The sequence below is a fragment of the Chaetura pelagica genome, unplaced genomic scaffold (genome assembly GCF_000747805.2).
Source record: "Chaetura pelagica isolate M959 unplaced genomic scaffold, ChaPel_1.0 scaffold139, whole genome shotgun sequence".
NCBI lineage: Eukaryota > Metazoa > Chordata > Aves > Apodiformes > Apodidae > Chaetura > Chaetura pelagica.
In genome coordinates this window covers 4,386,442-4,402,202 of record NW_009970717.1, presented here as the reverse complement: position 1 = coordinate 4,402,202, position 15,761 = coordinate 4,386,442, and the positions used below count along the sequence as shown (strand labels likewise).

The following is a 15,761-nucleotide window of genomic DNA, read 5'->3' as shown; positions in this document are numbered from 1 at the left end:
TGTCCTGACCTATGAATATTGCACTGGTTCTATTTACAGGTTCTCAGATTTTGGGTTATAGTGCTATGAGAAGTTTATTTTTGTTGTGATTTTCCAAGCATTTCCTGAAAACTAGCTTTCTGGTGTTCAGAATAGCACCACTACACTAAACTATGTGCAAATAGCTTGGGGGTTGAGGGAATAGTATTTTTTATTTATTTTTTTTTTTCTATTTTTATGTTTTTGTGGCTATTCACATGGTTTATTTAATAATTTTGAAGGTTACAGTTTGGGAAAGTCAGGAACATGCTATAATGTGAAAAACAAAACAGAAGGAAATGCTGTTCCTCCATAATGAAGGTCTGTCTTCAACAAGCTAGCATTCGTATGTAGCAAAGGTCACTACCTCCTCAGCCCTACTTCTGTGTTAGGTCTAACATAAGATGATAGGCAGCATTTCTCTGTGGGGCTATGTTTCCTTCTCACCATTAGCCTGCTCTGAATGGTGCCCACATGCTCCAAAATACCTCCAAAATATGCCACAAGCCTTCAATGACAGCTTAGCCTCTGGACCTGACTTTTTTTTAAATCTTACTTGCCATTTAAAAGGAAGAGAAATTGATGTATACATACATATCTATGCCAATGCACTGAATTGGTGCCAATCCCTTAATCTTGATTTTATAAAGGACAGTGCAATTCAGTGTCCATTGTCTGTGAATATTAATATATTTGTATTTCTATAAAGTTGCACAATCTCTTTACAGCTGTTGTTTCTTCTGCTGTTCGATAACTATATTGTGCTAGCACAGTAATTACAATTCATAGTTCTTCCAGAGACAGACATTATTTTAAAGATGTGATTTGTGCTGGATGTGATTTGTGGCTGATTTTTGTAGTAAGTGGAAGGATGTAGTGTTATTGCAAAAAGCTATAATGTAGAGGACATATATTGGTCTTGCATTATGTCTATCATCATATGTTAATATAAGTTAAAGGACTAAGCCTTTAAAAGTCTGTAAATTATCTTATAAAATGTATTTACTTAAAAAAAATCGTATTTATCTTAAATTTGTGAGAATTAATAAGAGTATAAATAATTTAAAGCAATGAAAGTTCAGTGTCCTATTCTAGTCCTTTCAAGGGGTGCAGTGAATGTGTATAAAGAGAAGCCCTGGACAGGGGTGATTGAATGTGGAATTTTGGGCTGAAACTATTCTAACAGGATAGGGAGTGTAGTTTAAACCCTCTCTTATCATACCAGTGTTCTTGTGCATGCTAGCTCTCCACAGCAAGATGTTTGATCTGTAGCAACTGCTGGGCAGTTTAAAATTACAAAGCTTTCAATTTCCTTGTTCCTGACAGACAGCAAGGGTGGGCATTTCTTGACTAAATGGTATGCGTTCCAAATATTTTAAGTTCCCTGTTGTGCTATTTGTGACTAATTTACTTCCATAGCACAGTAGCACTGCTGGTTTTATGCTGTGGGAGGAGTGTATAGTGTAACATGCTGTGAGGTTAGGAAGTATTTCACAACAAGAGGTCCTTCTGTCCTTTTCTGTGTTTACGTTACCACCTGGAAAGAAGAAAAGGTGCAGTAAATGACTGATGATCCAAATGAATTTCATGAACAGTCACATGATGACACATCAAGCTGTGCAAATTCACACTGAGAAGTGGCAGACTAACTCCTGGAAGCACGTGGGAAAATGTGTAGGTACAAATACGGCTTGACCACCTTCATGCCAGTGTTCTTTTGATAGGTAGCACCCCTTAAGTGGTCACTGAGCAGACAGATTGTTTGGGGGAAAAGGCAAGAATACACTAATGTGAAGGATAGGGCCTTGAGGACAGGGTCTAGCTGAAGAGTTAGAATTTAAGAATGGAAAATCGGTGGCTGTGGAAGTGATGTGGCACTTCAGAGAGACTTGGAATGGGACGACCACATTTGTCATTTTTTACTTTCACTTTTTAAATTCTTGCTTATGAAAGTAGACAAATTATCTCTTGTTTATGGGAGTTTATATGCTTTGATTCACTGCTTATTTGACCTCTGTAGCACTTCTCAGCACACCAAGCGTATCCTGGTTTCTCAGTAAGGGCTTAAGATGCAACAGTCACTAAGCTGTGCAGTGCTTCTTTCAAGTTACACCCTAAGCCCAAAGAGAGCAGGCACTGGCTGGGTGGCATGATGCAAACTGGGGTCTGGTGTTCCGTGCTGTCAGGATGGAGCAGAGTGTGCTCTCAGGATCTGGGCTAGGAATTGCATATGGGATTTAAGTGTGTAATTCTTACACACTTCCCTGATGTCCCAGAGCCTCTGTGACTCTGACAGCACATTCCTCTTTTTGGAGCTTTTTTTCTTAACCTGTGCTTACCGTGACCTTTGCTTAACCTACTACTGCTCAGTAGATTCATTACAAAAAGGTCAGCTGCTTAGGAAATTTTGCCTCCTAAGTCTTCTGTTTTTTTGTGGTTTTGTTTTTTTTCTTACCATCCTTTTATAACTTTGGAGCACGCTAAGGTGTCAAAAAATTCCGTAATTGTATCTCCCTTCACTTGACTCCATTTTTATTTCTGTAAGAAGGCCGATAGTGTTTAACATCATGGCAATGTATGTGGCAATTGATTTCTAATTTTTTTTTACAAATGTAATATAAAGAATATATCACAGAAGAGTAGGTTGCTTTCAAGCACAACGTTCCCTTTGTCACTTTATCTTTCTTATTGCCTGCTATCTCAGAGATCATCACAGAGTTACTTAAATCTGTGGTGCTCCACAGACTTTATTTTGAGATTCTAATGTGTAAGGTAGTGCAGTGAAAACACTCTACTACACGAATGCTTTCGTGAAGAAATGCTATTCACTTGCTTGAAAACCATAGCAAATGGTGCTTGCTGAGACAGAAATCAAAGGCTAACTTCTTGGAGCAGTTTCTGTGAGAGTCTGTAGGTAGATGTCCTCTCCTCAGCTTTTTCTTTGTCCTCTGTTCTCATTTCTGTTTCTCAGAGATGCATAATAGAACTGATTTCTATTATGGACATAAGTAATAGCTCTCACACCATCTTTCATGCTTTTCTTAAGACTCATCCCCACTAAACAGTCACATAATTCACAGGTTTATCCTAAAATCTGCTTATGGCAAGATCAGTGTAACCTTTTGTGACCAGTTTAGTTCTGCAGGCCTATTCATAACTACAAGTCAAACAGGGATCTGAATACCTGGAAGCTGTTGTGTTAACACTCCAAGTACTGGTTTAGACCTGTATATTGTACTCTGACCCTGTCAGTAGACAGGATGTCAGATGTAAACTGATGTTTTGGGTTGAAGAATGGATTTACCTCACTTTATACTGAAAATCTGAACCAATATTAAGGTAACATTAGTCTTTCTGTTTTAGGAAGACAGCTATGGTATGATGTTTTATTTAATACCAAACCAGGACCTCTTAATGGCAATTTTTGCATGTGATCACATTTATTTCTACTACAGAGACTTCTGTAGTTAGAAAATTTTACTGAAAATTATTTACCTGAAAACTTTAATTTATAACAGTATTAAAAATGTTCTAGTCTGAGACAAATCCATCCAAGTTTCCTGCTTTTAATTTCAGTACAGTTCCACCAGCAGAGCAGTTATAGCATGCCCACCTTTGTGCATCATTCCCTTAAAACAGAAACACAGGCTGATTTGTGGGAGAGAGGAGTGTGAATGGGTGTACACAGTTTCAAAGCAGGACAGGGATTAGTGCAGTATGTCTGAGCACTGCTGATTGGTAGCATTTGACTACGAGTAGGAAAACAAAATCTTTGGACCAATGGTATACCTGGCAATGTAATATTGTGAAGGCAGGTCTTATGGCTGTAAATGGTGCCTACAAATATAAGGCTTTTTCATGACATGGCTGCCATGAACTGATGGAACCATTACCCACACATGGCATATAGATGTAAGTTACTACATTTATCTTAGCAAATAACTACATTCTTATTCAAGTGCCCATTGTAAACTCAGATCTGGATGCTAAGGATATTTGTATGGTTATATAAATGTTACATGGAGTTGCTGTTGTACAGGTTTTTTTAATGTGAAATACTGATAAAATTGTGAGGTCTCGTTTTAAATCAGTAGATGTTTGGGATGGTGCTGCCCTGTATTTCAGGGTTAAGGATGCTAACTGTACTCAAGGTTTTACTGATTTGCTGTTTCTTGGGAAAAAAAGGTTATTTGGACACACCTAGGCTGCTCTCCTGTTTCAAAGAGGGGATTACAGCTAAAGAAGAGCAGATTAAATGTATTCTTTCCTGCTTCTTCTTTCACAGTGCTTCTAAGTAGTCACACTTCATGGGCATGTGTAAAGTAGAAAGTGGTATGGCAAGGCAACTCCTGGCTATGAGCAAACCTATCAACCTTCTGAGACTCCAGTGAATGTGACTGCTTATTTCTGGGCCACTTACCATTGTAGCTTTGTTGTTCCTGTGAAGGGAGTCACATGGCAGAAGCCCATCCAGTGATGGCATGAGGGACAGGTCACAGGCAGAGCCTTGTTTGAGGAATGTGTCTTTGAAAAGAGCTCCTGCCAGCATGGAGCCCTGCTAGGTGGCACATACATAGCTATACTGTGACCTTCTGTGCTTAGTGCAGCTGGTCACTGGATCTCAGCTCAAGCTACACAAGCGTCCTGAATGCGGGGGCTGCAGTTTATAGTCACAAAACTTGAGGCTTTTTAATAGAACAACACAACTGGGGTCAGATATGACCCTTCCCAAGTCTCTATTGAGCATTTACTGGGTTGTTTACAAAACCGTGCTCATAAAACTGAGAAATAAGGAACAGAGAACCTGAATTGCTTAAAAACTGGGAGTCTAATCCAGATAACCCAGGCACAAGACCAACATTCTTACTCTTGGGCTGTCTTTGCTTCTTGTTTTCCATTGCCCTAACGGCCTAAGCTCTTTTGTTCCCCTCTCTCCTTCCCACATAGATATTTGAACATATGTATATGTCTGTCTGTGTCTAATATCAGCCAAACTGATACTTTGCTCCCTACAGAATTCCTTGTGACCACTCTCTCATGTAACTAATCCATAGGAATGTATACTCCAAGAAGGAAAATTAAAAGGTTGGGAACCACTGACCTAACGTCTTAGTAAGAGGTACAGTTGGCAATCAGATGTAACCCAAGCTCCTCATTACTGGGGTTGCCTGAGCTATTCATAGCAAAATAAAATTGCTATGGGAATTGAGCAGGATTTATTTTGTTTGAATGCAAATTATCCCAGGTCAGACAGGCTCAGATCTTCTGCCCCCTCAAATTCACTTGCATCAGCTCTGCCAGGCAGAAGCTTTTATCTGGAGCTGCTTTGCCGGGAAAAACTGGGTATGGGTAGTGAACCACCACTGTCTGGAGCATTTGCTTTGGGGCTTTGATGCAATCAGTGTAAGTCACTCTGAAACCAAGACCTCTGAACACAGTGAAGGGTCTATCATCAGCTAGCCCTGTGTGGTGTCCAAGTGCATTGGGTAAGTGTCTCTATTGGCTGCAACTTTAGCAGGGTGTCTTGTAAGGCAGAGGGATTCTTTCAGGCTTGTATGGCACTCTCAATCATGATATGAAATGACTTTTCTGAAAGGTCCAGCTGCCAAAGTCCCATAATCACAGGAAAAGATGCATTTTCACTAAAAAAAACCCCACACTCAAGTTTGATTCTAGAACACGTGATCATAAAGGGTTAAAAAAAACCACCCAACTTTAAAAAACTCAGTTGGAAATAGTTCAAGAAATCAGAAAACAAAACACCAAAGGCCTTTGGCATTTTTTATTTAATAATGATTTATAGTGTTATTTCCTGCAAGACCTGATCCATGGTATTTAATGTTAGGTGTTGCATGTCTCATAGGGAGGAATGTTCCTGATAGGAAATGCTCAAGCATCTGTTAATGCTAAGTACCTATGGAAAAGAATGTCCAAGTACTGATTTTAGTTATCGATCATCAGTTCTTTTTTTTTAAGCTGTTCAGTTTCTGTGTCCCTATGCCCAATGTTATTGGCTTTGCCTTCATCACAACTACAGGAGCAGTAGATTCATTAAGAAGGCATGTGGTTTCCCTAGGATACTAGTACATCTGAATTCCATCCACGTAAAATCAATTAGCTGTAAACGAAGGAGGAGGAGAATCTTGGCAGAATGTGTTCATTGCACCTAATCTTTTAAGCAGCATGAGTAATTAATTGCAAACCATCCTTAGAGTGAAATTCTGCTATGTCCAAAAGCCTGTCAAAGATCTAGGGATCCTGAAGTTACATTTCAGAGACTTAAAGGATCAGAAATGGTGCTTTTATTCTGTGCTGTTACACAGAATGAGGGGACAGGGAGGGCTATATTTTCTATGCTTCAAAATCGCTGACAGGTAGACCTCCTTTCACACTTCAAAGTTTTCTTAAGCTGCATACTCAGTTACATGGGATGCTAGATTAGGGGACTAACTAAACTACCTTCTGAAGTCAGTTGTTCTGTTCTTGATGTACTGCAAGTAACTAATCGACCGTAAGACAGCACATGACAAATAGTAGACTGCCTCTTTTTAAGAAAAGTGAAGCTTAAATGCGTTCACAATGTAATCCTGCTGTTTCCTGTTTGCTTTGTGATGGATTTTAGAACTGTCATAACTAGAAAAATATCTAAATTGGGTCTTACAGTTGGAGGGATTTGCTTGAACAGGCCATACCAAAGTGCTTGTACAGCTCCCAAGCCTAAATTTGAGCTGTTGGTTTTAGCCAGTTGCTTTCCAGAGCCATTGCAGAGAGCCAGAGGGTCATACTGATGGAGTCATTCACGGAGTGATCTTGAGGGCAAATTGGTAATCCTTTAGCATTTAAGTTTAATACTATTAGTGTATAGTTAGTGTCATGATGCTGTAGTTTACTTAGTATTTCTCTTCTGCTCATTTATCATGCCACCTTTTTTTAAAAAAAGATACCAAAACCATGAGAAATGAGGGGGCTCACATACTAACAAGCAAGTATTTAATCTGTGGCAAAGCAATCAAAATTGTGTTAGTTCTAGAATATCTCATTACCCTGCAATAAATACCAATTTAATACATTTAAATACCAATCTGACTGGTAAAATTATCTTAAGTGGAGGAACAAATAAGAGTATTTCCTTATTTGCCATACGTTGACAGAGGATTGCGTAAAGATGTTTTAAACAAGTTCAGTCAACTGCAGAAGTACAAAGGCGCTATTCAGAGATAACGCTGTCTTTGTTCATATAGGAATAATTAAAGACATGCAATTTTGTTACCTTGTTTTAATAACTGTTGAATGTTGTACATAATACTTTTTTTTGAGCAACCAAACAGAGTAGTCTTTCATGACTAACTCAGACTAGCTATTAGAACACTGTGCTATCCTTCTGTCTGTTCCTTAAATAATAAAATGCTATATTGTTTAGAATTCTAAACATATTACATTTTTCAAGAAATCTGAATTATGTCAGAAAATATAAGAAATTGAGTTATTTTTGTTAGTCCCTTAGTATCTGCAGAAAAATATGATCTTCGCAGTTTCCAAGTCAGAATAGGAACCAGTGATTCAAATGTTTCTTTCCCAATAAAAATATTTTTGTGTGTATAAAGGCCATTAACTTGACCTAAATATTTGCTATTGTAATGAGTAAAATATTCCAATCGGGTGAAAATCAGTAAAGGTCTGCTGAGGTTATTCTCATTGGCCAAGGACCCAGTCCAATAAAATATTACATTTGCACTTCCCTCATTCTAGGGTAGTTGTGAGTAACTGCCCATGTACAGACTTGATACTTTGCTGAAGGATGGGTGAATTTGTTTAGCAAACATAAAAGCTAGGGAAAAGTTTAGTTAACTTAAATTCTCTCTTTCATTTTTTATGTTCACATGCCTTTGTGCTGCCTGGTTTGGGATAGGATCAAAAGTAACATGCTCTCTGCTTTACTCATGGGATTTCTGACTTCAATAATACATGTGTATTATTGGAAATCTCATGAGAATCCATTCTCACTAGTTTCCCAGAACATTTTCTTTCCCAAACTGGTATAGATGTGCTCTGGAAATGCTCGCAGAAACAATGTTCAGCTAAATGGGATCTTCTGAGTGCTTAACACCCTTTAGAAGTTAACACTCTTTAAAAAGTCAGTAATTTATTTAACAACCTATGTATGGATTGAGGGTCCAGACCTTTCACTTTCTGCTGGAGAATCATGGTTGTGTCCTTCTCACTGTGTCTCAGAACCTTGTTTAATTTGTCCAGTGTTTCAGTAACATGGGTGAATCTGTGTGAAATGACCTTCTGAGAGGGACAGAAGCGATGGATGGAGGTACACCTCAGCTCTGTTTGCTGCTGCTGTCCCCTTTGCAGTGATCATCCAGAAAAGGGGCTGTAGGTCAAAGCAACGAGGGAATGAACTCCTGTAATTACCATGAATTACTGCCATTGGTTTGGCAGTTTGCTCATGATGCTTCCCAAGGGTAAAGATATCTTTCACTTCAGAAACACTTTCTGCAATTCGGCTCCTTCCTTCTGCTTTGCCAGATATGTTCCTTGTCATTTTTTCTACCTAATTTCACATCTTAATTTGCTCATTTTGATTATAGTTTCCAGAGCATTGACATTCTGACCTTAACCTGAGAGGTTGTCTATAATCCATATCTTAAAAGGTCAGTTAGTGATACTAGGTATCTACAGTACCAGGTCAAGCTGTACTATACTGCTGGCTATAATTCTTGGAAGTAGTTTTGCTTGTGACTGTAGTAAAGTTATAGTTTATCAGACTACCAACTTAACCCATCCCAAGAGGTGATTCTACTTCATTCCACATTCTCTAAAGAAACAATTTATTTAGACTGCTTAGATGATGTAGGATTGCTTTGAACAGCCTTGTACTAGTACTGATTGAATATCCTTACTTGGGAGGAAAGAGGAATCCATAAGATGAATGTCAGCATACTTAACAGAATTTTATTCTTCTTGAGATTCCTTGGCATGTGTAAGAAAACTACATCTTCACCCCATTTTCCAGACTTGACCCAAAACCCATTCAAAACATCTGGCAGTTTTCCTACTGTCTAGACAGGCTTTTGTATCAGGCTGCTGGTATATGCAGAGGGGACTGCCTATCTCCACATGGGTTTCTGAGTATGCATTGACATGGATCTGAAGTCACTGTCACTGTTCTCCAAGCTGCTAGTCATGAAATAGGTGTGGCAAAATACCATGCAGACACATAAATGTTATGCAGTGCTAGCACTAATAACACAGTCTCTTAGCAGCTACTTTGATTCTAGTTTGAGCGTGCTTGCCACTAGCTGCATGTGGAGAATGACTAGAGGGCTGGGCAAAAGCATAAGGATTGGTTTTGTACTTCATGGACTACCATTATCTGCTTATAAAACCTGAGGAAAGGGCCTTGTCTTGCCATCAGTCTGTGGTGGAATCTGAGTAGAGGTACAGGAGTTATGGGGAGACCTCTCACTTCTAACAGAGTGCAGTATGTCTATTTGAAAATAGACATCTGCCCAATTCTAGAGGCCAGACTGGGCCCAAAGGCAATTTATAGCTCTTGTCAGGTAGCTCTAAGTTGTGTGAATAGCTTCATGTTCTCTGGATCTCCATCATACCCCTGTTTCTGCTTCCAAGCTGCACATTATTCCACTATGGGAAACATTCTGTCAGATAAAATCTACAGATGGGTCATCTGAGCTGTGATATGAATGCTAGAAAAATCAGTATTTTTGATCTCAGATCATTACAAATAACCGGCAACTATAGTACTTGGGTCATCTGTTCTTCTATTCTTAGTATTTCAAGGAAATTCTCAATTTATTTGTTGGAAGTAGAACTAAAAACTTTTCTTGATGTCTCTGTACTTTACGTGCTGTAATTCTCATTAAAATGTGTTTGAATCAATGATTTGTGGCTTTTAGGAGCTGGACAGTTGGGAAATAACACAACAGAAGTCTTGGATCAATGTCCACTGAAGTCTGTGGGAAACTTTATGCCAATTTCAGTTGGCTTCCTGTCAAGTCTTTTAAAACTTTGCATGAATATTTGGAACTATTTTAATGGGTGTGAAACTACATTTAACTCTTCTTTTTGAGAAATTTTTCAGCTTGAGTACAATCACACCAATCTAATCCTATAGACTTCATTAATTTCTGTGACCATTGTTTTAGCTGCGATCAGTTAAAACAGAGTATTTTTATAACACCTGATTTTATGTGCATACTCTTAACAGAATACAGCATTCTGGATATAAGTAGTGTTCCTTAGACAATACATGCAAACTTTTTAGCACTTTATTTAGTTGAGATATTCCTGTCTCCAGACAAACTGTAATTTGTCAGTCAGTATTAAGTAGTTATGTTTCGCAGAGACATTGCAGTTCATTTATTTATGTTTTAATTCTCAGTTTAATCTCATTTAATATGGATATGGCCTTTAATTTATTAGCATGCAATGAAAATGCCTTGTATGCAAATAGAGAATCCACAGCCATGAGCCTTTAGTTTAGAGCAAGGGTTTGTCTACTGTCTCACAATTTAGCTTTGTTAAAATACAGGCAGGAAAAAAGAGTTGTAAAAATCCTTCACTCACTGTCACTGCCGTATTTCTTATGGGGGGTCTGTTTTTTGGAGATGCTGGAACCTCAGAATGAATTAAGTTTACAGGCTGGTAAGCTGCCAATGGCAGTTTACCAGAGTCTATGAACACAGTGGGAGAAAAAAGAGAGCAAGCAGCATTTCTGCTGTTCCACTAAAAGGCTACTGAGACCTACTAGAGATGTGTTAGAGTGTGACTCTCAAAGTCATTCCAGGTGGGCCTAAAACCAGTGGAAGATATACCTGAATTTGTATAGCTAATATGAACTATCAGTGGCTTAAAAATTCTCATTTTTCAGTTTATAATTTCAATTTTAAAAAACCTTGAATCAGGTATTGTTATAATTTCCCTTGTACAAATTTCATGTTGAGATTATTCATCTTTTTGAAACACATGAAGAGAACAGAACAAGTGTCTTAGCTTGTTGATAACATCCTATACTGAGGAATTTCACAGACTTACTTAATCTGAAAATTCCTTTAGTCTAGAGCTAAGCAAACTTTTCATAATAAATAACAAGTGTTCTCAACTTTTATGCAAACAAACTGCAGGTTCCTCTAATTTGTGGATTCAGAATTATTTACTACCCACACAGATCAACGTATCTCTTTCCATCTACTTTCCAATGGCATGGAATATCCCTTACAGAAAGATAGCAAGTATGTGTCATGAGGGAAGAACAAAACAAAACAAAAAAGGCAAATTCCAACTAAACAATCTCTTGGGTTTTCCTTCCCACCATATTCTCACAATTACTGCTATTATTAGTGATGGCCACAGTGAGAGAGAAAGGGAATAGACAGGAGTCCCTGGTCTTTTTCATGCTGTGTTGTCTAGACGTAGTAAAAATGTTAGATTTTGTCATCCTGCTTCCTCTCATGGTGTTATAATTGTGGAGAATCCAAAATAAAAATGAGGTTATGACCTATTTGACCTCCTTCTTGTTGGGTCCCAAACCCACTGAAGTTAATGGAAAGATACCACCAAGTTCTGATTCTAGGAGAATCACACATGTACTTAAAGCTATGCACTAGGAAAACCTAACACATCAAATTTCCATTACAATTTTGCAGTATTTGCTCACATTCTGAAATATTTGAACTGGAGAATCATATTGCATCTAACTCATGATTACAAAGATCTTTTATGGGTTATGTAGAAAAAATGCCCAGGAACACATTTTGTTAACACACTGTCCAGGAATACAGACGAGCCAAAATCTGCCCTTCTTCAAGAAACTGAAATTCCTTGACAGTATAAAGTTAGAAAAGATTATTCTGTGCTAGAGTCCTACCTCTGTCCTCTGGCATTTCTCAGCTGGCCTGTTGTCCAGCCAGCATCACCACAGGCCACTTGTCTTTACCAAAGGCTAAAATTCAAGAAACTAGAAGTATCTCAGTTACTGCCCAGCTGCAGTAACTGCCCTGTGCAGTGACTCAGAGGACTGCATGTCTGTCAGAAGCCAGGTCAGCTTTCTCAGCATTACTTGGGAATTATCAAAAAGATTATTTAAAAATGAATCCCTGAAACCATCTTATACCTGGAAGAAATGAGAAATGATCTGTGATTGAATGAGTGTCCAGATTGTTCTGTGGCACTTCGTCTTCTTGACAACTTCATAAAATTAGATCTTATCAAAAAAGAAGGTATCTTTCATTCACACATTTTTCAATTTGGAGGATGTGTCTGATGTAAAATGCAAGGGAAAGAAGTATTTTTGGAGACTTTGTGTAATTTCTCCTGGAAAAAAAAATGAATGCATTTCTAAGATAGTCAGCCTATATAAAGGTGCAGCAATAGACACGTAGTACAAGGTCCAGAATTCAGCTTGCTTCTTCCCAACCCCCAAGAATTCTCAATACACCCTTATGATGTTAAATATAGAAATTACATTTGGGGCTGAAACTTGCTGTACATCAGGGACAGTTTCTTACAGGAAAATGTAGAAAAGCCTTTGTTCCATATGGTTTGAATCATTTACAAAATGAATCCTACAGGAATAATTTCAGATGTGGAAACCTTTAAAATGGGGAAATAAAAACCAGATTCACAGTATTTCTGTTTTCAGCTGAAAAAAAAAAATGTTTAGCAGTGCCCAGTTATCAGTGCACTCCAGTCAATATTGCTTCTCAGAACTGCTTTTAAATTGTGTGATGACACACATCATGAGGATTAAAATATTAGTCTTCTCCCCTACAGGAAAGTATTTTGTTATGAGCAAATGTGATCTGACATTTGAAATATGCCAACTTATTGCAGTGAGCAGGCAAGTTAAATTCTTGTAAATTATTTAAAGCCTGTCTTTTATTGACAAAGGCAATTTTAGCCTTCATATAAGCAGGTATAAGCTGAGATACATTATTATTCATTTCTGTTGGAGAAAGGAGAAGGGCAAATAATTAATCTGAGTATCATCTATGTTTGTTTTCATATTATTTTTCTGGAGATATGTACAGCCTCCCAGTCCATAGCATGGACTCTGTTCTATTGTCAAAATTAAAATAACAGTATGTATTTATAATTACTGTTGTTAGCTCCCCCATGACAGATGCTCATATTGGGGAGTACTGAGAAGGGAACACTGATTGGGAAAGAGAAGTGAATTTCCATGAAAAGTGCATTGTTTCTGATTATAGACTGTTGAGGACCTGTCTATCTCTGATAAGTCTTTTCACCTGGAATAGACTTAAAGTCAATTTTAGCATTAGCTTAGTGAATGGTTAAAGCTGTGAAGATTTTAATTTAACTTTCTATTTTTACTTGCTTTTTATTTTCTGTTGAGTTTTCCTCATGGGAAGCAGTTCGGAAAGTGCAGAAAATTCCACAGATCCTTAAGAAATGCAATGCTTACATTCAGCATTCAAACTGTTTCCTCCTGATACCCTGGACATTCTGGTCCTAGGAGGCTATCCTAAAGAAAAGCATCAGTTTCAGAAGGGAATAGGTGCTACATGTCTAATAAATGCATTTTCAAAGAATAAATTTTGAGGAAGGAGGTGGAATCATGATCTGGGAGGACTTAAGATGTGGAGAATGATGGTTTTCAAGTGACATTTGTTTGTCTGAACATATTTTTCTGAAGCATAAAATATATGTAGTCCTTGTGGGATGTCAGTTTTGGCAGGAGGGTGTTGGCACATGGTAGAGCCTCATTGATCCAAAAAAAAATATATATCTGTAGCTAGTATTACGTATATAATGTAATAGAATTACCTGATGAAACTTCTTGGGTTTTGATTTGGTAAAAAAGAGTGTTTATTACAACATGTTTTACAAGACCAAGAAATGAAATAAAATCATAACTGATTAATGAGCTGCATGGAAATACTTCCTCAGTGCCACCCACATCTCCCTGGCCCTGATCCTGGAAACACTTCATCACATGTGCAGTTTATGCAAAGATAGTATGTGAAAAAAACAGTGTAGTTTTCCCATACTTACTTCTGTCTTTCAGAGATCCAAGAAGAAAAGCAATCAAATCCTTGCTTTCACTGAGCAGTTTTCTCTTGTAGAAGTGCATGCATTTTAAACTGCCTTTATGGTTATTGAATTGTGGGGACTTGATTACTGAATGATGATACTAAAATGTTCAGATGCTTCATCTGTGTACTGCAATATTCAAATGTGCTTGTGTTTCTACTTAAGAGTAACCTTAGGCCTGGGATTTCTGTCTGGTAATACCTTGTCTGAAGAAACCTGAATCTTAATTCAAACATTTTGTTTTACTAATATATGCATTAATGAGAAGTTGCATTTTCCAAAAGGATTTTCATTTTATGTGAGACTATATCCTGTACACAAACATGCATACGAACAAATCTGTACTGTAAAGAATGGATTAATATTACCTATGAAATGATTCATGGTACTGTGTGAAGGTGCTATGCTGCCAGTCCCACAACATTCTTGATCTTAGTGATACCAAATGTGCAACTTGGTCATCTCCAAAGTAAAACAAGGCATACTTTTAGTAGGAAGACTGTGTAGATTATATCTTGAGTAAATATAATTAAAAGGAGCATATTTCAATCTGTCTAGGCTTTGAAAGGAGATCAATTTAAAAGCTAGCATGTTCCAGCTGTGACTCTCACCAGTCTTTCTTCTAATATGTGGTTTTGTTGTTTGTTTTTTTTTCAGTCAGGTTTGATAAGGACACAGAAGATCGAGTTCCTTATATCTCCACTACCTCAGCAGTTGGCATGGGAGCACAACTACACGTCACCTGCTGGACACCATCCTCATGTATTATATAAACGAACTGCAGAAGAGAAGGTGCACCAGTACACTGTAGAGTCCGATCCCAAACACTTTTCTCTTGGTCAGCACAGAATTCACACTTCCTACAAGTATCATGCTCAAGCCAATGGTTACCACCATGGAAGGTTTCAAAAGCAGCATTTTTGTGGACGTCGCAAGAAATGTATGTAAGGAAACTTTCTCTCCTTGTTTGAGGTAGTGGCTCTTAGAGACTGTATGATGATTCTGAGGTGTGGCTCATAGTTACCTTTGTGATGGAGACAAAATAATTTTAAATAATACATTTATAAAGCAAGATAGATATGAGAAACTTGATTATTCCTTTAAATTGAAGTCATCATCCATTTTATTAAGCCATCAGAATCACTGGTGTTCTTACTTTCTATTTAGACTAAAAGATCCCTTGCCTGATTCTTTTTACATTGACATAGATTTCAGTAAGTAATTCTGGTTTAGATTTCTGCTTTTGCACAGTGATGGATTCCAAGTGCCTGAACTGCTCTGTTAGTTTGGGGATTTATAACTAATTAGGCTTAAAGATGAAGATAAAGTCTTCCAAATCATAATTTTCTGAGAAGATAGAGATTAAGTCTCTCAGAACTCACCATTTGATAATGAAATTTTCAGCAACTGAGGTCTTCAAAAAGAACCTCCCATGTAAAGTATTTAAATAAGATTTTGGGAGCCACCTCTTAAAAAACATATTGGAATATATTATCCTGCCAAGGTCTATTCTGGGTCCTTCATTAGGCACTCAAATTGCAGAACATTTTAGAGCCCCCTTGGCCCCTATATCCATACTTACAGCATTCAGCTGATTCTGTTTGAAAGCTGATCTGCTTCTGAGCTGAGTTCCTTAATGAGGGTCTCCAGGACTGCACATA

General features: G+C 37.8%; 1 protein-coding gene across 1 annotated transcript in view; it reads left to right on the top strand.

The window, feature by feature from the left end:
• ADAMTS18 (ADAM metallopeptidase with thrombospondin type 1 motif, 18) overlaps positions 1 to 15,761 on the top strand; it is a 72,746-nt gene that overhangs the window by 12,109 nt on the left and 44,876 nt on the right. Inside the window, exon 3 of the mRNA XM_010006186.1 lies at positions 14,758 to 15,040. Within this exon, the coding sequence (XP_010004488.1) occupies positions 14,758 to 15,040 (283 nt within the window). The remainder of the gene's footprint in view (positions 1 to 14,757; positions 15,041 to 15,761) is intronic.